General features: G+C 48.2%; 1 protein-coding gene across 1 annotated transcript; it reads left to right on the top strand.

The window, feature by feature from the left end:
* Window positions 1–11,815: 11,815 nt before the first annotated feature.
* Window positions 11,816–24,034, top strand: PDCD1 (programmed cell death 1). Its single transcript, XM_028728501.2, has 5 exons — window positions 11,816–12,070; window positions 14,226–14,522; window positions 16,488–16,655; window positions 17,809–17,843; window positions 23,138–24,034. Exons 1-5 carry the CDS (start codon window positions 11,986–11,988, stop codon window positions 23,354–23,356), a joined length of 804 nt encoding a protein of 267 aa, XP_028584334.2. The 5' UTR covers window positions 11,816–11,985; the 3' UTR covers window positions 23,357–24,034.
* The last annotated feature ends 272 nt before the right edge of the window (window positions 24,035–24,306 follow it).

Here is a 24,306-nt window from a genome sequence, read left to right as displayed (position 1 = left end):
ACTCTTTCTCCAAGGAAAGCTGCCTCAAGAGGACCCATGGGTCAGCCTATTTATGCAGTGTCATAAATCTGACATTCGAAAGTGCAACATTCAACTGTTTCCGTCTCCTGAGAAATTCTGTTGCTGATCTGAAAGCTGCCATTCAGCAAAGGCAAGGAAATAAATGTGAAGCTTCTGAATGGGAACTTCTCAGGACGTCTCTGATACTGTATGTTTTGAGCTGAATCAAGACAATGGACTCATCTTCCCAAAATAGGTGTTAGTCAAAATATTAAAAGCTTGAAAGCTTGTGCCATCACACAATCCTCTGTAAAGAATGATCACTGTACTTCTTTATATATAAACTTGGGGCTCCTCCAGACACCCTTTTTATATTGCCTTCTTGATGTTATAGGCTCACAGTAACGTGGTCTCGCTTTCACTATACTGTATTTTGCACCTGCAAAGGTTTTGGGGTGCCCAACCTGCTTCCTTTCAGTTAGGCATGATCAGAGCTCAAGGACGCATCCCAGCCAGTCACAAAAACTTAGTATAGTGGTACCTCGGGTTACATACACTTCAGGTTACATACGCTTCAGGTTACAGACGCTGCTAACCCAGAAATAGTGCTTCAGGTTAAGAACTTTGCTTAAGGATGAGAACAGAAATCGTGCTCCGGCGGCGCGGCGGCAGCAGGAGGCCCCATTGGCTAAAGTGGTGCTTCAGGTTAAGAACAGTTTCAGGTTAAGTACGGACCTGCGGAACGAATTAAGTACTTAACCTGAGGTACCACTGTATTCAGCTGCAGTTTTGTGCTAGCTCACAGAAGGATATCCCCCTCTCCTCTGACCCCTCTGCGCTCCCCCCCCCCAATCTGCTCTGGAGGGTTTGGAGAATTCCCCCATAGAACAGATTTAGGGGGTGCGTGGGTGAAGGGGAAGGTGGCGATTGGTCCGTTGTGCAAGGAGAAATATTGATGGATCAATCTGTTCAGCCCTGTGTTGGATACAGCTGGGACTGGCCCACCCATGAGGCAAGGTGAGGCGACTGCCTCAGGCAGCAAGATCCACAGGGGCATTTAATCTGGCTTCCAATGAATACATCGCCTGTTGCTGTCCGGAAGCTGTATCTGCTACCTCTTTGGTGAATAGGAGGGGCTGCTGGCCTCTTCTCTCCCCTGTGGAGGAAATGGCAGGGGCTGCCCTCTGGTGTCTCCTGTGTGTGATTCGGAGTGGACGCCTTTCTCCCCTGCGATGGTCTTTGATTCCCATTTCAACCATGTAGTAAGGTTGATTTGTAAACCTGTATGAAATGGAGTCAAGAATGGATTTCATGCTCTTTATTCAGCTCATAGTGGTGAGGAGGAATGGAAGTTCCCCCAGAATGTCTGCTTTATATACATTATTTACACAATGGGCCCCACGTGATTGTCTAATTCCGGGATTCACCTGTAGGCCAATCAGGTTGCGGATTCACTTCCACCTGGAGCTGGATTGGGTGGCTCCTGTGGACCAATCAGACTGCTGCATTCTGGATCCTATTGTTCTAGGACCAGTCAGACTGCTGCCTTTTGGATCCTATTGTTCTAGGACCAATCAGACTGCTGCATTCTGGATCCTATTGTTCTAGGACCTGTCAGACTGCTGCCTTTTGGATCCTATTGTTCTAGGACCAGTCAGACTGCTGCATTCTGGATCCTATTGTTCTAGGACCTGTCAGACTGCTGCCTTTTGGATCCTATTCAACTCAGTACATTACACTGTATCAAATGCTCTACCACCCTTTCCTTGGATAAAAGCATATTTTTGTCGCGCCAGTGCTGGAGGAGGAAAAAACTTAAACATGTAGCAGAGTCCCCAAAACTCTTTTCCAACTTCTCTTGCCGCTGCAAGGCTGCTCCATCACAGCCATTCGGCTCGTATATCACCACGGCTGGCTGTTGCAACACCGCTGCTCAGACACAGAGAATCTCCAGGTCCTCCCCGTCCTCCTCCGGCATTTCGGCACAGCTACTCGTCCGCTCATTCATAGCAAACACTCCAGCCTCTCACAGCTGATCTCCAGCACTCTGCCCAGCCTCAGGAACCCACCGGCGCAGCAAAAAACAGTCCGCGCCCATAACATGTTGCTCCAGCGCCGGAGGAAAAAAACTTAAACATGCAGGAATTTTATCCCCTGGATCACTCTGCAACACATCTGCAGCATACATTGAAAGCGCATGGCTTTCTGCAAAGAATCCTGGGAACTCTAATTTGTTCAGCATGCTGGGAATGGTAGCACCACGAGGGGGCAAACTAAAGTTCCCAGGATTCTTTACTCGGGGCGGGGCAGGGTGGTGAATGTGAGTTTTAAATGTATGGTGTGCATGCAATTTAGCTGCTGGATGTCTCCTGAGAGCAGCTACTGTTGAGGTACTTGCAGCTAGAAGTTCAGTGCCATCAGTTAAACAGATATAAATGATGTTTATCGCACGGCACATGTTCATTAGCTTACCAATGCTATCTTTGCTATCTCAGCAGTCATCTGACCAATGCTGGGTAAATTCCAATCTGCTACATTTTAAGGTTTGCTTATCATTGCTTTAATTTTTCCATCTCACGGCAGTTCATTTTGTAGCCTTATGAGGCTTTGCCCTCGGGTGGGGAAAATATTGCGCCTGGGAAAGGGAAGTGGGAGTCAACAGACACTCAAGGAATAGTTTCGGAGAAAAAGGCTTTTTTATTTCTACCATCCATGAACTGGTAGAAGGAGCAAGTGTGATAAGTCACAAAAAGCATGCACGAGTTCACAATCATGTGCACAGAGTTTATATACCCATTCCAGTTCCCTCCTCCTTTCTCCTCCTTCAGGAGTCCTGCCCATGAGTTCCTCTGAGCATGAACAGAAAGCTGTTTTGGGACTATTGGACTCTTCCCAGGAAAGGGGTTTCAGAGTGTTCAGATATGTTTCAATCTCTTGTTCTGGCATGGTTCTTTAGCAAGGCCAGAAGGCATGAGAAAGGCCTGAGAAACAATGGACTGTTCTCTACCTTTGTTACAGCAGAGTGGAATGTTTCTGATGCTTAGCTAATGAGAAAATGATTTTGAAAAGCTTTGAGAAGCTTTCAGCCTGCTTTGGTGGGGGGTGACTTTGGGCCTAGGTGAGGTCACCTGTCCTCACCTTCCTTCAATCTCTCATCTTATAAAATTCTTCTCCACACACCTGCTGTCTAAAATTCCATTTCATGCCTCTGATGAAGTCCATAAAAGCTTATGTCATGATACATTTATTAGTCTTTAGGGTTCCACAAGACCCTCTGTTGTTTTTACTGGAACAAGAGAGAATCATAACTTCAGAGATAACTGGGAAACTCAGTCCGCAGACAGGGAGCGGGGACTTTGTAGTCTAATATTTTCTTATGTGACTACAGTTGTCACCCTGTTCTTTGTCCCTACCTGACAAGACCTGGAATTCTCCTAGCCAAACACCCACACCATTTGTTTAAAACACAACCCAAAGAACCACGGGAACTATAGTTTGTTAATTGCACTGGGAATTATAGCACTGTGAGGGGGAAGCAACAGTTTCCAGGATGCTTTGGGAGAAGAACTGTGCTTTTTGATGCACACTCTTAATGGATGGTGCAAATGTACTCCTTGCTAACCTTTTGTTCACCTTTTCCAGCTCCCCAATATCCTTTTTGACTTAATAATAATAATAATAATAATAATAATAATAATAATGTGACTCTATAATAATAATATAATAATAATTTATTATTTATACCCCGCCCAACTGGCTGGGTTTCCCCAGCCACTCTGGGTGGCTTCCAACCAAATATTAAAAACAATACAGCGCCAGACATAAAAAAATTCCCTAAACAGGGCTGCCTACAGTTGTCTTTTAAAAGTAAAACAGTTGTTTATTGCCTTGACATCTGCTGGGAGGGCATTCCACAGGGCGGGTGCCACTACCAAGAAGGCCCTCTGCCTGGTTCCCTGTAACCTCACTTCTCGCAGGGAGGGAACCGCCAGAAGGCCCTCGGAGCTGGACCTCAGTGTCCGGGCTGAACGATGGGGGTGGAGACGCTCCTTCAGGTATACAGGACTGTACTTAGTATTGTCTCACACGTAGTCATATTTTCAACACAGGCAACCGCGTTGTGATTCACCGCCTGCTATTTTAGTTTCAATCCCTTTCCAGATCCTTTCTGTGAGGATGACAAAGTTTCATTTCCGAGAAGTCAGCTATGCTGTTTTATATCGTAATTATTTGTATGGTTTTAATAGATTGCGTGAATAAAGAGAGAGAGAAAGAGAGAGAGAGGAAAAAAAAAGAGAGAGAGAGAGAGTTTTAATGCTATGGATGTTTACTTGTTTTTAATGATTTTTTCCCTGTGTTTTTAGATGTTGGCATTTTTTATCTGGAAGATGCCCTGAGTTCCTGTCAGGGAAAAAAGTGGGATATAAATAAATATCTAATAAAAATAAATATGAGAAAGCTCAGCCTGGGCAGCAGCATCAGCATCTGGAGAGTTCTCAAAAAAGACCCCACACAGAGCACATTATAGTCACCCAAAGGGACCCCAGGGGTGTTTCTGCACCATCAACTTTTTGGGCAAAATCAGTATTTTGAGCAGAAGGTCAAGTTGCACCTACATCTTTGAGTGATTTGCACTAGATTGGCAAGGTTTTATTGACCCCCCAATAAGAGCAAAAATGAAATGATTCCATTCTCCTAAATCATGGGTAGGCAAACTAAGGTGGGCCGAATCCGGCCCAATCGCCTTCTCAGTCCGGCCCGCGGACGGTCCGGGAATCAGCGTGTTTTTACATAAGTAGAATGTGTGCTTTTATTTAAAATGCACCTCTGGGTTTTTTGTGGGGCATAGGAATTTGTTCATTTTTTCCCCTTTCCAAAATATACTCCAGCCCCCCACAAGGTCTGAGGGACAGTGGACCGGCCCCCCGCTGAAAAAGTTTGCTGACCCCTGTCCTAAATTATACTGCTAAAACAACAAAAGCTCACGTAAATGAAAGTGGATTCCGTGTGTGGCACTCAAGAGAAATTCCTGGGATCAGGATTCGTAAGTTCTAAGTCTGTGTATTTTGTACCCGGTGGATCTCAGCCTTCTAGTAAGAAACAAAGCAGATCCCTAGAGACCAACTAAGTTTGTTAAGGTCTCTTAAGGTGCTACTGGACAATTTTTTAATTCCAACTGTGTCAGACCAACACGGCTACCTACCTGCAAGTAGATTCCGTAAGTCCGAAGTCTGCTTACCCCGAGAAGAACCAAATGTCTAGAAAAATTATCCCATCATGTCTTGCCCATATGCCTTTTTAATAGCAGCTTGAGATGCAGAAATCAGGTGGATGTTTTCAAGGCACAGAGACAATGTCTGGTAATGTCTGCAGCTGCTGTTTGAGGGGCAGGAGCAAAGCCTGATAAGAAACATTGACAGTGCGAGATCTTGTAGTTCAGTCCTGAAATGGTCCTGAAATGGCTGTGGCCTGAATTTGGGACGCTGAGTCTTTAGTGAGCTAATGTGTGCCCTTAGCGGAAAATATTCGAGGAAGATAAGTGATCTGGCAGCGTGGCAAACGACTTCTTGCGATGACACCCACTCTGAAATGCTCTATGGAAAGAGTCAGGTAGACAGTATCCTTTATCAGGGGCAGAAATCTCAACTGAGTTTGCCGATGTTCTGTAGACACTCAGCCCAGCACAGATAATTTTGGCTTTCCTTTTACTTTAAATGTCAGGGGGGAGGGAAGGTGAGCTTTGACCATGCTGACTAGATAGATGCTATCAGCTGTCATCTAAGAAAGAAGATCTTTCATGATCTTTTTGAGTTCTCACAAAGCCTCAGATGGAAACAGCTCCTTGCATTTATGCCTGGGCAAGTTAGATCAATGTCTCCCTGATATATAAATAAAGCAAACGAGCAGTTTTGGAGGAATGGAAGATGGGCATCTCTGCATTACAGATTTGTTGGCTTCCGGTCCTACTTGGATGGATGTTTCCAGGGGGTGTTGCTTGGGGAGTGTTCTTCGGCCCCACGGAGCCTTCAATGTGGGGTTCGATTTTATCCTCATTTAATAAACAACAAACTCATTAACTAACAACAACAATAATAAATAATGCATCTAAGACAGCGACTTCTTCGTCTACTTGGGAATCTGGAAATAGAGAATATCTCCAAACTCAGTAATACACAAGAACCAAATGGCTTTTTAAGGACCATATGCCGCCAATATTGTAGAAGATTAAGATTTTTTAAAGCGTCTGGAACTCCTTCCCGCAGGAGCCAGTGATGGCTACCAACTTGGATGTTTTTAAAAGAGGATTGCACAAATTCATGGAGATGATATTGATGATTTATTTTTGTGCCCCAACAGAATATACAAAAACACAGCAGAACACCACACAGCAAAAACTTCCTGATACAGGGCTGCCTTCAGACACAAGAACCAAATACTAGGGGCCAAGCTTCCTTTGATCTGCCACCCCCCCCATAAAATATTTGAGGAGGCCAAGCCCAGAGTACCTTCCATCAGCTTTGGCTGGTGGTCCAGTGTGGGATGTGAAACACAAGAGCAGTCAAGTACAACATTCCTAGGGTGAACATGTTTACACATGGGGAGGAATGTTTGTTCAGCCAGCAGGTCAACTTCCTGTTTCCTTCTGGGCTGGGACTGACTTCCTCTGCATGTGACTAGAGGTGGCCTCACCTGTGCAGGTAACGACAAAAGCACAGGGCAGGGCAGCCATCTCTCTTTGACTACATGCATCAAAGAAGCAACATCTGCTTAGGCAAAGATGCTCTCCTGGCCTCCAGCCCAGAGAGGACAAAGGGACTGTCTCCTTATGAGATAGTTTCCAGGTGTATGTTACTTTTCTAAGCTAAGTCTGCCTTCTAGGATCCTATTGTGAACAGAATGACGTGTGAGTAAACCTTTTTATACTTTTATAGAAGACTGTGTCGTGTCCTATCTTTTATGAGGGAATAAGGGGGACGTGGGTGGTGCTTTTATGGGGATGCAGGTGGCGCTGTGGGTTAAACCACAGAGGCTAGGACTTGCCGATCAGAAGGTCGGCGGTTCGAATCCCGCGACGGGGTGAGCTCCTGTTGCTCGGTCCCTGCTCCTGCCAACCTAGCAGTTCGAAAGCATGTCAAAGTGGAAGTAGATAAATAGGTACTGCTCTGGCGGGAAGGTAAACGGTGTTTCCGTGCTCTGCTCTGGTTCGCCAGAAGTGGCTTAGTCATGCTGGCCACATGACCCGGAAGCTGTATGCCGGCTCCCTCGGCTGATAAAGCGAGATGAGCGCCGCAACCCCAGAGTCGTCTGCGACTGGACCTAATGGTCAGGGGTCCCTTTACCCTTACCTTAAGGGGGAAATACCAGAACAGTTATTATAGAGGCTTTAGCAAGCCTGAGCAAACGCATCCGCTGCAAGTTTAAAAGGGGGGGATGTTACTCTGCTAAATTGTGGAACTTGTTAACACAAGTTGGAATAGCATATAATCAAACAATATATCCTCTCCTGCATCCCTGAACATTCCCACACCCAGCTATCTGGACAGGGACATTGGTGGAGGAACCCTCTTGGGCACCTGTGGCAGCGCCCATAGGGGTGGGGTGAACCCCCCATAGGGAGGGACGGGGTGTGCGGCACCCATTCTCTCCCCTCTCTATTGTTTGCTCCCCTGCCTGCCTTCTCCAGCTGGGAGCGCAGACACGCCACCTGCCTACGACTCCAGGGAGTGGGGTGATCGCGCCCAGCTGGGGGATGCAATCTGGTGCTGTGGCCCAGCTGGGGTGTGTGTGATTGAGCCTGGCTGGGATTTTGTCACCCCCCCGCCGGGATGACACCAGGGGCAGACCACCTCCACTGCACCCCCCTTGCTTTGCCTCTGGACAGAGATAGCTTAACTCCTGTTGTCTATGCTCTGGTAAGCTCAGGGTTAGATTACTGCAATGCGTTATACGTAGGGCTGCCTCTGAAGATGGTTCAGAAACTCCAGCTAGTGCAGAATTCAGTGGCCAGGTTGCTCACTGGAGAAAGACGGTTTGAGCATCTCATACTGATCCTGGTCCTACTGCATTGGCTACCAATTAGTTTCCGGGCCTAATTCAAAGTGCAGTTTTTGACCTATAAAGCCTTAAACGGCTCAGGATGGCAATACCTCAAGGGCCACCTCTTTCCCGGACCCTGAGATCATCATCTGATGCCCTTCTTCCTATGCTCCATCCTCAAAAGGTCCGGAGGGTGGCACCACGAGAACGGGGCCTTCTCTGCAGTGGCTCCCCATCTGTGGAATGCTTTCCCCAGAGAAGTTTGCCTGGCGCCTTTAGGCACCAGACAAAACGTTCCTTTTTAACCAGGCCTTTGGTTGGCCTGATGGACACCCTATGCCCTTTTAAAATGTGGTGGGTTTTCTTGGGGGGGGGGCTATTGGGTTGTTGATATTTTGATTACAGTGGTACCTCTGGTTACGTACTTAATTCGTTCCGGAGGTCCGTTCTTAACCTGAAGCACCACTTTAGCTAATGGGGCCTCCCGCTGCCGCTGTGCCGCCGGAGCACGATTTCTATTCTCATCCTGAAGCAAAGTTCTTAACCCAAGGTGCTATTTCTGGGTTAGCGCAGTCTGTAACCTGAAGTGTATGTAACCTGAAGTGTCTGTAATCCGAGGTACCACTGTATGTATTTTGTGGTTTTATAATTTGATTTTATTCTGTGAACTGCCCTGAGACCTCCGGGTATAGGGCGGTATATAAATAATAATAATAATAATAATAATAATAATAATAATAATAATAATAAATAATTTATTCAAGTTGCCACCCCTGCACCCCTGCATTCAGATGTCTTCGGATAGGGCTATCGATGGATTTGAAGTCTGCTCTGCCTCTCACTGTGGAGCAATGCTTCTGAATACCAGCTGCTGGAAAACACAGGAGGAGATAGGGCTCTTGGGAACGGATCCTGCTTGCAGAATCCCACTGGGGCATCTGGACTCGATGGGCCCTTGGACTGAACCAGCAGGTTCTTCTTATATTTTTATTTATTAAAGTCGATCGTCGCTTCGTCTAGCCCAGGGCAACCCAAAGCGACTCACAGCCACACAGACAGACATCTCCCAGTCTTCCTATTAAAACCAAGAGGAAGAAGGAATGCACCCAAAAACATCTCGCCCACTTCTAAAAGGCTAAAGGCCAAAGACATGATTATAGAGGAAAGTTTTCCGCCTGGCGCCTAAAGATATATAATGATGGCACCAGGCAAGCCTCTCGTTATACACCTTTAATAAACAGTACGTTCGCTGTTCTTAATTGCTGCAAGGATAACTGAAGATGTGGATTCAGGTAGGTAGCCATGTTGGTCCGACGCCATCAAAATAAATTAAAAAATAACAAAAATAGCCCAGTAGCACCCTAACCAAGTTTGTTCTGGGTATAACCTTTCATGTGCATGCATTTTTTAATTTATTTTGAAGATGTGGATGAATTTGCAGATAGTTTCTGAAAATGTTCTCTCCCCCCCCCCGTTTTTTCCTTTTTTTTTTTTTTTGGCGGGGTGGTTTTAAGCCAAACAAAAGTGTCAACAGTTCTGATGCGAGAGTGTAAACATCTCTCGATGCCATTAGTACCGGAGCATTATGCAAATTCTCCTAATTTCTGAGAAATCATTAAATGCACAGGGCGAAGGCTGTGAATCATTTCCTGTCAAACGCACCATTAGCTTTTTCTTGCTGAACGAACAGATTTCGTTTTGAAAAGGGAAAGGGAGGCAGGGTGCCGGAGCGGGGGCCTTTTACTGTGAAAGCCAGAGCATCCGGTCACATACCTCCTCCCAGGCGCCCCCTTTTAAGCGGGACAGCCACGCTTTCTCTACCTCTGTCCAGGGGCGCCCCAATTTCGTGCAGCCTGCGGACAGGGGCTGTGAAAACAGTTCCTGCAGTGGAAGGCGGCATGTGGAGTGCCGGATTTACGTACAAGCTAAATAATTAAAAAATTAAAGGGAAAAAAAACAACACTGGATGTACATTTCCAAAATATAAGATAAAAAACAAATAAAATAAAACCTACATACTGCAACAGTGTCTTGTGTTGTGTAAGCAATGGGTCCCGCCAGCTATCCTGCTCCCTCAAATATCCCTGGTTTGCTCCTTTCTATATACAGTCATACCTCGGGTTATAGCCACTTCAGGTTGTGTTTTTTCGGGTTTGTTGTTGCTGATTTCCTTCAGAATGGAGAGGTCTTATCTTCTTGCAGTCCATGGGACCCTCAAGAGTCTCCTCCAGCACCAGAATTCAAAAGCATCAATTCTTTGGCAATCAGCCTTCTTTATGGTCCAGCTCTCCTTTCCATACATCACTACTGGGAAAGAGGTGTGAGACCTGTGCCCTGATTTTTATCAGCAGAATGTTCGGTGTGTGTGTGTGTGTTATGTGGTAAACTTAAGTTTTTAATGTTTGATGCTGTGTTGTTAATATCCGGTTGGAAGCTGCCCAGAGTGGCTGGGGAAACCCAGCCAGATGGGCGGGATATAAATAATAAATTATTATAATTATTATTATTATACACTGTATTTGGGGGGTTCCATTCAGCTGTCTTCATGGATCATAGCTGTTGATCAGTTCCCAAACCTTTCTGGCCCACCTATCCCTTGGTGCAGTAACTTATCCACAGTGCCCCTGGCCCTGCCCTATAAAAACAGCTATTCACTTCCCCGAAAGGAACTCTTATTTATTTTATTTATTAGATTTATGTACTCTCCTTCATCATGAGATGTGAGGCGGTTCGCAGAGTAGAATACAGGATAAAAATATGAAAATAAGTAAAACTTAACAGCGAGACATTAACACCCCTTCCCACAAGAGAAACAAATGCACAATGGCCACAATCAATCACATAAGTTAGGTGCAACAGAAGCTCTAAATAGAAAAATCATTGGATTGAAATTAAAAGGGAATTTAATTTTAAAAATCACCCAGACTTTCACCGCAGAAGGAGCTCAATGCATGTTCAGATTTCCTGGAAATGTTTGGCATGGTTTGTTGGGCTGAAGTCAAACCTTTGGAAGGTTTCAGCGCCTGATGTGGCTGTAGAGGCTGAAATGGGAGGGACATGTTTTGTTGCAGCTGGGGCAGAGTAGTAGTTAAGAGTGGTGGACTCGTAATCTGGTGAACCGGGTTCACTTCCCCGCTCCTCCACATGCAGCTGCTGGTGACCTTGGGCCAGTCACACTTCTCTGAAGTCTCTCAGCCCCACTCACCTCACAGAGTGTTTGTTGTGGGGGAGGAAGGGAAAGGAGATTGTGAGCCGCTTTGATACTCCTGTGGGTAGTGATAAAGTGGGATATCAAATCCAAACCCTTCTAGGTGCAATTCAGAGATTTGCGAACTACCTCAGTGAATTTGTTAATCTGAATTAGTTCACTCCAGAAGTGAGACCCTGGAGAAGTGGACACGTTTGGCCTGCTGTCTTGGTAGCTTTTGGTCACGACGGAACGGCAAGAGGGAAAATGTGTCTTCTCTTCTTGCTACTGCTTTCCTATGTGAGTCTGCTTCCTCCCTCGTGGCGTCACTTTCTGGCAACGCAGCAGTTTGCAAACAAACAAAAAAATTGCGTGGGGTTCGAAATGTGCGGGAGGATGTCTTTTCTCTCAGCCCGCTCTGCCGCCCTTTTGTTGTGGTCTCGTGCATCAAATCCTTTTGTGCTTGGCGCTCTGACGTTTCCTTTAAACCTTTACCCAGCTTGTGAAACCCGCCGTGGTAGGAGGCAGAGAGGGAAAAATGGGTGGGAGGGGGAGCTTTGGGCTTCTGCGGCAGGCGGCGATGGGGACAGTTCAGTTCTGCTCCTGGCGCCGTCAGGTGGCTTCCAGAGCAACGGTGGCACCACGAGAGCCAACTCCGCAGGGATGGCGGGCTGGAAAACGGCCCGCTGATGCTCTTGCCTCACAGAAGCTTGAATCCTGGGACCGGGGTGTGATTTCTGAGCAGCTTTTCCGAGGGGACAATGGAGAGCCTGCATCAGGTGGAGTTGGCTGGAATGGTCTTCTTGCTACTCTTTTGCCGGTCTGCTCTCCTCGCCAAGCAGTCTGGTATGTAACCGGTGTGCTCATCCGAATGAGGCTTCTTGTTGCTGTAACTCCCAAGGAATGGGCAGGAGGTGAATTCTCAGGGGAGACTGAGGCAGGTCTATGGACTGTCTTGAGGAGTTGGGAGCTGGGGGCACGGTTATACAGTGGTACCTCAGGTTACATATGCTTCAGGTTGCATACTCTTCAGGTTACAGACTCCGCTAACCCAGAAATAGTATCTCAGGTTAAGAACTTTGCTTCAGGATGAGAACAGAAATCATGCGGTGGCAGCACGAGGCCCCATTAGCTAAAGTGGTACCTCAGGTTAAGAACAGTTTCAGGTTAAGAACGGACCTCCGGAATGAATTAAGTACTTAACCCGAGGTACCACTGTACAGTGGTTCCGCTCCTTCCTCCTGGGCTGTGTCCAGAAAATGGTGTTGGGGGATGAGTGTTCAGACCCCTGGGCCCTCACTTGTGGGGTGCCTCAGGGTTCCGTCCTCTCCCCCATGCTTTTTAACATCTATATGAAGCCGCTGGGAGAGATCATCAGGGGGTTTGGGCTGGGTGTTCACCAATATGCAGATGATACCCAGATCTACCTCTCTTTCAAATCAGAACCAGTGAAGGCAGTGAAGGTCCTGTGTGAGTGTCTGGAGGCGGTTGGAGGATGGATGGCAGCTAACAGATTGAGGTTGAATCCTGACAAGACAGAAGTACTGTTTTTTTGGGGGGGACAGGAGGGCTCCCTGGTCCTGAATGGGGCAACTGTGCCCCTGAAGGACCAGCTGCGCAGCCTGGGAGTCATTTTGGACTCACAGCTGTCCATGGAGGTGCAGGTCAATTCTGTGTCCAGGGCAGCTGTCTACCAGTTCCATCTGGTACGCAGGATGATACCCTCCCTGCCCGTAGACTGTCTCGCCAGAGTGATGCATGCTCTGGTTATCTTCTGCTTGGACTACTGCAATGCGCGCTACATGGGGCTACCTTTGAAGGTGACTCAGAAACTACAATTAATCCAGAATGCGGCAGCTAAACTGGTGAATGGGAGCGGCCGCCGAGACCACATAACACCGGTCTTGAAAGACCTACATTGGCTCCCAGTACATTTCTGAGCACAAGTCAAAGTGTTGGTGCTGACCTTTACAGCCCTAAATGGCCTTGGCCCAGTAGACCTGAAGGAGCGGCTTCACCCCCATCGTTCAGCCCAGACACTGAGGTCCAGCTCCGAGGGCCTTCTGGCGGTTCTCTCCCTGCGAGAAGCGAGGTTACAGGGAACCAGACAGAGGGCCTTCTCAGTGGTGGCGCCTGTGGAACACCCTCCATCAGATATCAAAGAAATAAACAACTATTTGACTTTTAGAAGACATCTGAAGGCAGCCCTTTAGGGAAGCTTTTAATATTTGATTAATTATTGTATTTAAATATTTTGCTGGAAGCTGCCCAGAGTGGCTGGGGAAACCCAGCCAGATGGGTGGGGTATAATTAAATTATTATTATTATTCATGATGGCATCAAAGTCTATGCTCTGGATGCCGGTTGTTTGGGGAGAAACTGTAGGGGTCGACTACAAGCTCTTTTTGCAGACTTCCCAGGGGGGTCTGGTTGTGCACCAAGGTGGGCAGATGTCGGACCGCATGGGCCTCTGATCTGAACCAGAAAGGTCGTTATTATGTGCTCAATTAACAGAGGAAAAAGAAAAGTAGAAAATTCATGAACTCAAGCTAGGGGCTGGTTTGCCACAGTGGAAAATCATCTTGCGGAACTCACTGCTCCATGATGTTGCTGCCGCCACTACTCTCAGCATAATTTAACAGCCACAAAATGCAGGTGGCCACCTCCAGATGGCCAGCCAGACCCTTTATCATCTTAGTCCCCTCCTCTACACATCTTCCAGCTTGTCAATATCTTTCTTAAAGTGTGGAGCTCAGAAGTGGAGTATCCAAATTGAATCAGGGTTTCTCAGCTCTGCTTCGATAATCAATATTATTTATACCCCACCCATCTGGCTGAGTTTCCCCAGCCACTCTGGGCGGCTCCTAATCGAGTGTTAAAAACAATGCAGCATTAAATATTAAAAACTTCCCTAAACAGGGCTGCCTTCAGATGTCTTTTAAAGATAAGATAGAATAATTTATAATGATTATACACTTTGCTTTTGGTCTCTTTTCGCCAGCAACTTTTCGTCCATCGCAGTTAGATAAACCGATGGGAGCAACGGCCAGGTTCACCTGTCGCTTGTCGGAGACCGTTCAACATTATTCCCTTAACTGGTACAAATTGGGTGACGACAAGCAGCCGAAATTACTGGACCTTGGAAAAAGGAAGTATAGCCGCGCCATGCTGAACGCGACGACCTTTGAAATTAAAATCTCGGACCTAGAGATGAACGATAGCGGGACCTACTTCTGTGGCCTAATCTGTCCCTCGCTGAAGCTGACAGAAAGCAACAGAGCCAACCTCACAGTGACAGGTTTGATACAAGTCCTTCTGGCGTTTTATGGGTGCGAATGGGTGGCAAATGCGATTCAAGAAGCAGAACTGATGTATGTTGGGGAATGCACAACATTTATTTATTTTTCAAACAAAACTCGTGCACCGCTTCATTGTAAGAAGCGAAAACCTCAAAGCGGTTTATGGAAAAAGCGATGAAACAATAAAATCACCGGTAAGAAAAATTACCAACAATAATCTGAGAGTTGAAAGAACTACAGATTAAACCTCAAAGCAACTTTTTAAACGGCTTGGTTGTTGTTTAGTCGTGTCCGACTGGCTTACCTAAACAAAAATGTTTTTACCGAAAATTGTACAATGGAAATCAATAATCAGGGATTTCCAAAAGAGTAGGTAATGCCACACTAAAAGATTGAGTCATCCTATTTTCCCATGGGGGTCTGAACTGGCAGTGTCTGATCAGGAATGAGACCTTGGAGTCATCATGGATAGCTCAGTGAAGATGTACCTGCAGATTCTTGCTAGTTTCCAAGTAGATTGATTAACTGGCTCAGTTTATGGGCTTATCCTAGATACCGTATTTTTCGCTCTATAGGTCGCACCAGACCATAGGAGGGGGAGAACAGGAAAAAAAAAATTCTCCCCCTCTCTGCTCAGTGCCCCTTCAGCGAAGCGGCAGGAGGAACGGAGCCCCTTCCATTTCTCCTCCCGCTTCACTGAAGGGGCGCTGCGCAGAGAGGGAAAACTGTGCAGTGCCTCTCCAGCAAAGCGAAGCCTGGAGATCAAGAGGGATCGGTGTGCACTGACCCCTCTCACTCTCCAGGCTTCAGGCGGCTATCCGCAAGCCTTCGGAGCACAGCGGGAACTCCTGCTGTGCTCGGAAGGCTTGCGGATAGCTCCCTGAAGCCCGCAGAGCGCAGCAGAAGTTCCTGCTGTGCTCCGGGGGCTTCAGGCGGCTTCAGCGAAAGCAACGTGAAGCCTCCGGAGCGCGGGGGGAACTCTCCCTTTGCGCTTCGGAGGCTTCGCGTTGCTATCGCTGAAGCCAAGGAGCCTGCATTCGCTCCATAGGACGCACACACATTTCCCCTTCATTTTTGGAGGGGGGAAAGTGCGTCCTATAGAGCGAAAAATACGGTAATACAAATATAGGACATGAAAAGATGGATCATCAACGCATCAACCTTGGTCATTTTAAAGCACAGGCAGGTTGATGGCAAACGAGAGCAATTATTTTAGTGGCCTTGACTTCATGCCTGATCGCAGTCACGTAGACTCAGAAGTAAATCATATTAACATTATTGGCACCAAGGCTGCTCCCAGACTGCAGTGGCGTAGCGTGGGGGGTGCAGGGGGGGCCGGCCGCACCGGGCGCAACATCGGGGGGGGGGGGCGCGCTCGCCGCCTCCAGAGTCACCGAAGAGCCTCGGGCGCAGGCTGTAGCAGAGCCCCATGTCTCGCGGAACCAACGAGCTGGCAGCGGCTCTCAGCGCTCGCCGCCGTCCCCGCGCATCAGGGCCGCGGAGGGCGCGCCAGGCAGCCCCTCCTCACAGCCCCGCCGCCGCCGCCGCCGCTGCAGCGCCTGGGCCATGTTGCATTTTCCTCGCCTCTCTGCCCTCCTCCTCCGGGCAAGCGGCGTCGTTTGGGCGGCAGCGCCAGTGGCAACTCGCCTCAGATCACCTGACACGGACCCGCCGCCGCCGCCATGGCTACTTTACCGTAAATACCCCAGCTCAGGCAGCAGCAAGAAGAAGCTGGCGGCGGCGGCAGGTTAGGGGTTAGGGGGCGCAAATTACTTGCCTTGCCCCAGGTGCTGACAACCCACGCTACGCCGCTGCCAGACTGTCCCTGAGAGTCAGCCCCACACTCTCTGCAATGACTCTGGGAAAAGTGCTAAGCATCATCCTCTTATGCTGGGTTAGCCTTGGGATGGACCCAAAATTTTGGAGCCAGTCAGTGACTTTGCTTTTCCGTTTCAAACCCTCAGAGAAAGAACTTGAGCCTGAACTACCGTCAGAGGAGACGAAGCCTGGACTGCCGTCAGAGGAGAGGGAGGATCACGGAGAGATCCTCCTTGCTGTCGTCGGAGTTGGGCTGTTTCTGGTGCTCCCAGTTTTGTGTTACTACCTCTTTAACCTCATCCGGAGAAAGCAAGGTGGGCATCTCAGCTGCTTGTTCCAATTTCCTCTCTCCCGGGCATCTTATATAACAGGGTGGCCAACTCCCAAGAGACTGCGATCTACTCGCAGAGTTAAAGGCTGGCAGTGATCCCTTTTGGGGGGTTCAGGTCAAAGTTGTTGAACGTTTTTTTTAGGTAGGAAACTCCCGGTTTTGGCGGGGCGCAGGACAAAAATCTTGAGCTTTTTTTAGGGGAGCCAAATTTGTTGAGCTTCTTTGGGGGGGAGCCAGTGATCTACCGGTGATCTACTACAGATGTCCAGTGATCTACCGGTAGATCATTGGATCTGCCTGTTATATAATAATAATAATAATAATAATAATAATAATAATAATAATAATAATAATAATAATATATCTCGCCCATCTGGCTGGGTTTCCCCCGCCACTCTGGGCAGCTCCCAACAGAATACAGTGGTACCTCAAGTTACAAATGCCTCAGGTTACAAATGCTTCAGGTTACAAACTCTGCTAACCTGGAAGAGTTACCTCGAGTTGAGAACTTTGCGCCAGGAGGACAATGGAAATTGTGTGCCGGCGGTGCAGCGGCAGCAAGAGGCCCCATTAGCAAAAGCACGCCTCTAGTTAAGTTTCAGGTTAAGGACAGAACTCTGGAATGAATTAAGTCCGTAACTAGCGCTACCACTGTATTAAAAACACGATAAAACATCAAACATTAAAAGCTTCCCTAAAGAGGGCTGCCTTCAGATATCTTCTAAAAGTTTGGTAGTTATTTTTCTCTTTGGCATCTGGTGGGAGGGCGTTCCACAGGGCAGGTGCCACCACCAAGAAGGCCCTCTGCCTGGTTCCCTGTAACTTGACTTCTCGCAGTGAGGGAACTGCCAGAAGGCCCTTGGAGCTGGATCTCAGTGTCCGGGCAGAACGATGGGGGTGGAGACGCTCCTTCAGGTCTACTGGACCGAGGCCGTTTAGGGCTTTAAAGGTCAGCACAAACACTTGGAATTGTGCTCGGAAACGTACTGGGAGCCAATGTAGGTCTTTCAAGACCGGTGTTATGTGGTCTCAGCGGCCGTTCCCAATCAACCATATTCTTGGATGAGTTGTAGTTTCTGAGTCACCTTCAAAGCTAGCCCCATGCATGAATTCTAACCACTTGTATCCTTTTGCAGAGGAAGAAAAACTGCAGGATGAAAATGCTCCCTTGGTAAGTTCCCTTTTGCTCAGAGAGCTTCTCTTGCTGTCGGCCCCTTCTGACTCTGGCACTTGGCTGATTCAATTCACACCACATCCTGTTTGACCCCCAACGCTCTTTCGTACAGATACGGGCCCAACCAGGCAGCTGTTCTGTTGCACGGGTATTCTGCAACATGTTTTATTTGGACACAGACATTTAAAGCACTATGATACCACTTTACATAGTCCTGGCTGCATACCAAAAGGGAAATGCACTTTGTTAAGGGTGCTGAGAGCTCCTTGTTGTTGTTGTTGTTTAGTCATTTAGTCGTGTCCGCCTCTTCGTGACCCCCTGGACCAGAGCACGCCAGGCACTCCTGTCTTCCACTGCATCCCGGAGTTTGGTCAAACTCATGCTGGTAGCTTCAAGAACACTGTCCAACCATCTCATCCTCTGTCGCCCCCTTCTCCCTGTGCCCTCCATCTTTCCCAACATCAGGGTCTTTTCCAGGGAGTCTTCTCTTCTCATGAGGGGGCCAAAGTATTGGAGCCTCAGCTTCAGGATCCGTCCTTCCAGTGAGCACTCAGGGCTGATTTCCTTCAGAATGGAGAGGTTTGATCTTCTTGCAGTCCATGGGACTCTCAAGAGTCTCCTCCAGCACCAGAATTCAAAAGCATCCATTCTTTGGCGATCAGCCTTCTTTATGGTCCAGCTCTCACTTCTATACATCACTACTGGGAAAACCATAGCTTTAACTATACGGACCTTTGTTGGCAAAGTGATGTCTCTGCTTTTTAAGATGCTGTCTAGGTTTCTCATTGCTTTTCTCCCAAGAAGCAGGCGTCTTTTAATTTCGTGACTGCTGTAATAATAATAATAATAATAATAATAATAATAATAATTTATTATTTATACCCCGCCCATCTGGCTGGGTTTCCCCAGCCACTCCCGCAAGACGAATGCCTCGCAAGACGGAAAACCCGCTAGACGAAAGGGTTTCCCGTTTTGGAGGTGCTTCGCAAAACGAATTTCCTATGGGCTTGCTTCGCAAGACGAAAATGTCTTGCGAGTTCCTGCAGGGTTTTTTTCCCTCCTCCCCTTTTCCCAAGCCGCTAAGCCACTTAACAGCTGATCCACTATGCCGCTAAGCGGCTTAACAGCTGATCCGCTAAGCCGCTAAGCCGCTTATCAGCTGATCCGCTAAGCCGCTTAACAGCTGATCCGCTATGCCGCTAAGCCGCTTAACAGCTGATCGCTAAGCCGCTTATCAGCTGATCCGCTAAGCCGCTAAGCCGCTTATCAGCTGATCCGCTAAACCACTTAACAGCTGATCCGCTAAGCCGCTAAGCCGCGTATCAGCTGATCCGCTAAGCCACTTAACAGCTGATCCGCTAAGCCGCTAAGCCGCTAAGCCGCGTATCAGCTGATCCGCTAAGCCGCTTATCAGCTGATCCGCTAAGCCTGCTAATCCGCTAATAGCGCTAATCCGCTAATGGGCTTGCTTCGCAAGACGAAAAAACCGCAAGACGAAGAGAATCGCGGAACGGATTCTTTTCGTCTTGCGAGGCACCACTGTACTGTGATACACCAAACAGGGCTGCCTTCAGATGTCTTCTAAAAGTCTGGTAGTTGTTGTTCTCTTTGACATCTGGTGGGAGGGCGTTCCACAGGGAGGGCGCCACTACCGAGAAGGCCCTCTTCCTGGTTCCCTGTAACTTGGCTTCTCGCAGTGAGGGAACCGCCAGAAGGCCCTCAGAGCTGGACCTCCGTGTCCGGGCAGAACGATGGGGGTGGAGACGCTCCTTCAGGTATACTGGGCCGAGGCCGAGGCTGTCACCATCTGCAGTGATCATGGAGCCCAAGGAAGTAAAATCTCTCACTGCCTCCATTTCTTCCCCTTCTATTTGCCAGGAGGTGATGGGACCAGTGGCCATGATCTTCATTTTTTTGATGTTGAGCTTCAGACCATATTTTGCTGTCTCCTCTTTCACCCTCAATAAAAGGTTCTTTAATTCCTCCTCACTTTCTGCCATCAAGGTTGTGTCATCTGCATATCTGAGGTTGTTGATATTTCTTCCGGCAATCTTAATTCCAGCTAGGGATTCATCCAGCCCAGCCTTTCGCATGATGAATTCTGCATATAAGTTAAATAAGCAGGGAGACAATATACAGCCTTGTCATACTCCTTTCCCAATTTTGAACCAACCAGTTGTTCCATATCCAGTTCTAACTGTAGCTTCTTGTCCCACATAGAGATTTCTCAGGAGACAGATGAGGTGATCAGGCACTCCCATTTCTTTAAGAACTTGCCATAGTTTGCTGTGGTCGACATAGTCAAAGGCTTTTGCATAGTCAATGAAGCAGAAGTAGATGTCTTTCTGGAACTCTCTAACTTTCTCCATAATCCAGCGCATGTTTGCAATTTGGCCTCTGGTTCCTCTGCCCCTTCTAAATCCAGCTTGCACTTCTGGGAGTTCTCAGTCCACATACTGCTTGAGCCTTCCTCAGTTGTTCCATAGGAGCTTCTAGGAGATCCCTATTCCCCTCTGGGCGTGACGATTCCCAGAGCTCCCTGGAATGTGGGATTAATTGTTAAATCCCTCTGGGAGTTGTAGCTCCATCGGAGGCGAATTTGAGGGAGCGATGCACTGTGCGCACTGGCGGAGGAAGACGGGGCAGGGGAGTGTACCACCCCCGGCACCATCGGGGAAGGGGGTACCATCGTGGCCGCTCCCCTGATGACATGCGCCTCACACCCCCCCCCCAGTGCTGCGGGCTGCATTCACAAAGTGGGAGTTTTTTGGGGGGGATCAAAGTTGTTGGGTATTTTTGGGGAACATCTCCCCCCCAATTTTTTTTGGGGGGCTTTTCAAAGTGTTTTTCTTTTTGTTTTAAGCCCCCTGCTTGCCATACGTCCGGGTTTTGCTGGACATTTTGCGAATTCAGTGTAAATGTCTCTGTACTGTTCCACTTCAGAGTCTGCACAGGAGAGGGTTTATCTCTCTGCATGCTTCCGCACAGAAAAAGCTCCTTGCAGGCGTAGTAAACTTTCACGTCTGGGAGAGCGAGAATTTTTCCTCCCTGATATGCTAATTTTCTGCCTGCGGGGTTTTTCCTGTTTATAAGGGGAAGTACCTGCAGACACAGGGACGCGGGTGGCGCTGTGGGTTACACCACAGAGCCTAGGACTTGCTGATCAGAAGGTCGGCGGTTCAAATCCCCGCGACGGGGTGAGCTCCTGTTGCTCGGTCCCTGCTCCTGCCAACCTAGCAGTTCAAAAGCACATCAGCGTGCAAGTAGATAAATAGGTACCGCTCCGGCGGGAAGGTAAACGGTGTTTCCGTGCGCTGCTCTGGTTCGCCAGAAGCGGCTTAGTCATGCTGGCCACATGACCCGGAAGCTGTACTCCGGCTCCCTCGGCCAATAAAGCGAGATGAGCGCCGCAACCCCAGAGTCGGCCATGACTGGACCTAATGGTCGGGGGTCCCTTTACCTTTACTTTACCTGCAGACGCAGCTGTGGCAATTTGTGAACTCTGCCTATCACTCTCTTCCACATGCTGCAGAACCAGGTGGCAAGAATCCTGAAGTGGCCAAATGGGCAGCCCCACTTCAAACCGTAGAATGGGGAATGTGCTCTTTTGTCTACTCACCAACCAGCCAACTCCACGCAAGTAGACAACTAGGAAGAAACATTCCAGCATGCTTCTTGCGGTACTGGTTTTCTACATGCGGGGAGCTTTTTAAATGCAAGTTGCCCATCTGCCTAGCACCCTCTTTCTGGCAGCACACAGCCAGAGCCCCCGAAAGCTGACAAGCAGTGCATGGAAGGACTGTGATTCAGAAATACATTGCCTTTGAACGTGGAGAGTCCATTTAATGATCCCTGCATTTATCATATTAAGATCACAGGAAGAGGCTCCTGGATCAGGCCGTCTTAAAGCTAGGGGTCAAAGTAAGAAAGACAAATTCTCTTAAGTTTGGTGTGACTTCATTGGTTTTGAAGAAGACATGAACAGGCCTCCTTAAAGGTAAAGGGACCCCTGACCATTAGGTCCAGTCGTGGATGACTCTGGGGTTGCAGCGCTCATCTCGCTTTATTGGCTTCTGGGTCATGTGGCCAGCAGGACTAAGCCACTTCTGGCGAACCAGAGCAGCGCACGGAAACGCCGTTTACCTTCCCGCCGGAGCGGTACCTATTTATCTACTTGCACTTCGTGCTTTTGAACTGCTAGGTTGGCAGGAGCAGGGACTGAGCAATGGGCGCTCACCCCGTCGTGGGGATTCAAACCACCGACCTTCTGATCAGCAAGCCCTAGGCTCTGTGGTTTAACCCACAGCGCCACCCGCGTCCCTCAGGCCTCCTTGTTGTTGTCGTTTAATCATATCCGACTCTTCGTGACCCCATGGACCAGAGCACGCCAGGCACTCCTGTCTCCCACTGCCTCCCGCAGTTTGGTCAAACTCATGTTTGTAGCTTCCAGAACACTGTCCAACCATATAAATGGACATGGTTAGTCCTTTGAGGCCACCCAAGTTGGTGGCTGTCACTGCAGAAGTGAGTTCCATAGTTTCACTATGTTCCTAGTACTGAGTAGCTTCTTAAAACAACAACAAAAAACTCTCATTTTTTGGGGTAAAATCTTTTTTTTATTAAGTTTTACTTTACAAATTTAAATTCAAACATTAAGCCTCATCTTTCAGGATTCTCTGAATGCTTTGACTCCTCTCTGCCCTTCTATGGTTACCATTTTCCATCTTTTTTCAACTGCGTCACTTATTTTCTCTATTTTTCTTAAATAGTCCACTTTTACCCTGATTTCTAGTACAGTCATACCTCGGGTTACAGCTGCTTCTGGTTGTGTTTTTTCGGGTTACTCACCAGCCGAAACCCTGAAGTACCGGAACGGATTACTTCCGGATTACTTCCGGGTTTCGGCAGTCGTGCATGCGCAGAATCATGCTTTGCACATGCGCAGAAGCGCCAAATCGCAACCCACGTGTGCACAGACGCGCTGCTGTGGGTTGCGAACGTGCATCCCGCACGGATCACATTCGCAACCCAAGCATCCACTGTACACTACAAGCATTATTCAAACCCTGCTAACGTTTTTAGTTGTTTACAGTGTTCTCTAAGATACGTTGTAAAATTTCCCCCATTCCTTCTTCAAGTTCTTCTCTTCCTGGTTTCTGATTTTCCCGGTCCATTTCGCCATTCTGGTCCATCATCTTCATCAGCCATTCGCCTCTGGTTGGGACTTTTATCTTCTTTCCATCTCAAAACTGGCCTGTTTTTTAACCCTCCCTCTCTTGCTGTACCTGAAGGAAGAAGGCCCTCCCGCCGTGAGCGTTTTCACCGTGGATTATGGGGTGCTGGAATTCCGGGCAGCGGACAACGCTCAGAGAGCCCCCCATGAGCGCTTCGCTTCCGACCAGACCGAATATGCCACCATCATCTTCCCCCCGGAAAAGCCAGCCGCTGCCAAAGGAGGCAAAAAGACTAAGAAACCGAAGAGCTGCCCCAGCAGAGCGGAGCCGCACTGAAGGGGTGGAAGCGAAACCTCCCCCTTTCGAACTTTGCATTCTCCCTGATTCCTCAACGGTCCCGGGACCACACTGCAAGCACTGGGGATTCATTTGCAAAGTCAGAACATGCTGGGGCTCAAAGCCACCTGGAAGCCGCATCTTCTGCACGCCAACCCTTCTGCATATGCTCAGAGGCACTGTTGTCATAGGACCTGTTAACGGAGAAATCTGAGGGCTCCCTTGGACAAAAAACAAGGACAGCAGCCAGGAATACCAGAGCAAAACAGCAGCCAGTAGGCATGGTCTTTATTGAAGACTGTCGTGGCAGGACTCCCACCTGCCACCAGGTGGAACAAGATGGAAGCCCCAAACAAAAGAGAATCCAAACCTTTATTAGCTGCTAATCCCCATGTTACGCCCCCCCAAACTACATCACTAATACATCATGGTTACATCATGAAAGGGGAGGACTGGTGGCAGTAATCTGAGCATCCTGGACCCTGCCCCATGGTTCTCCTTGCCCTCCACCAAACACCCATCAAGTGTAACAAAAAATATCTTTACATTTCCCTGTTTCCCAGCCAAGTTAATCACACCCTTTTGTCTTCATCTGTGTTTGTTATTTCTGGAATGGCTACCTGTCTGGCCCTCAGGTATCAGGATGTCAGGGATTATCACTCAGGCAGAGGGGCTGCTGAGTAGCTGAGCTCACATATGAATTTCTGAAGTTTTCCCAGTGAGCCAAAAAATAGATACATTGATCAGTGAATTCTTACACTTGGTATTGTGCAGCAGAGGCCCTTTGAACAGCTAGGAAGAAACTGTGATGAAGTGTTTTGTGGGAACAAATCACAAAAGTCACAAAAGTGTGCTGATTTTGGTGGGCTGCATGTGCATGATATCTGCTGGAGGGGCAACCCCCCCCAACCTATACATAAATTCCTGCAACAGACCGAACCCAGGCTCCT

This window comes from Podarcis muralis, chromosome 6 (genome assembly GCF_964188315.1).
Source record: "Podarcis muralis chromosome 6, rPodMur119.hap1.1, whole genome shotgun sequence".
NCBI classification, from domain to species: Eukaryota; Metazoa; Chordata; class Lepidosauria; order Squamata; family Lacertidae; genus Podarcis; species Podarcis muralis.
This window is presented reverse-complemented; position numbering and strand designations above follow the sequence as displayed.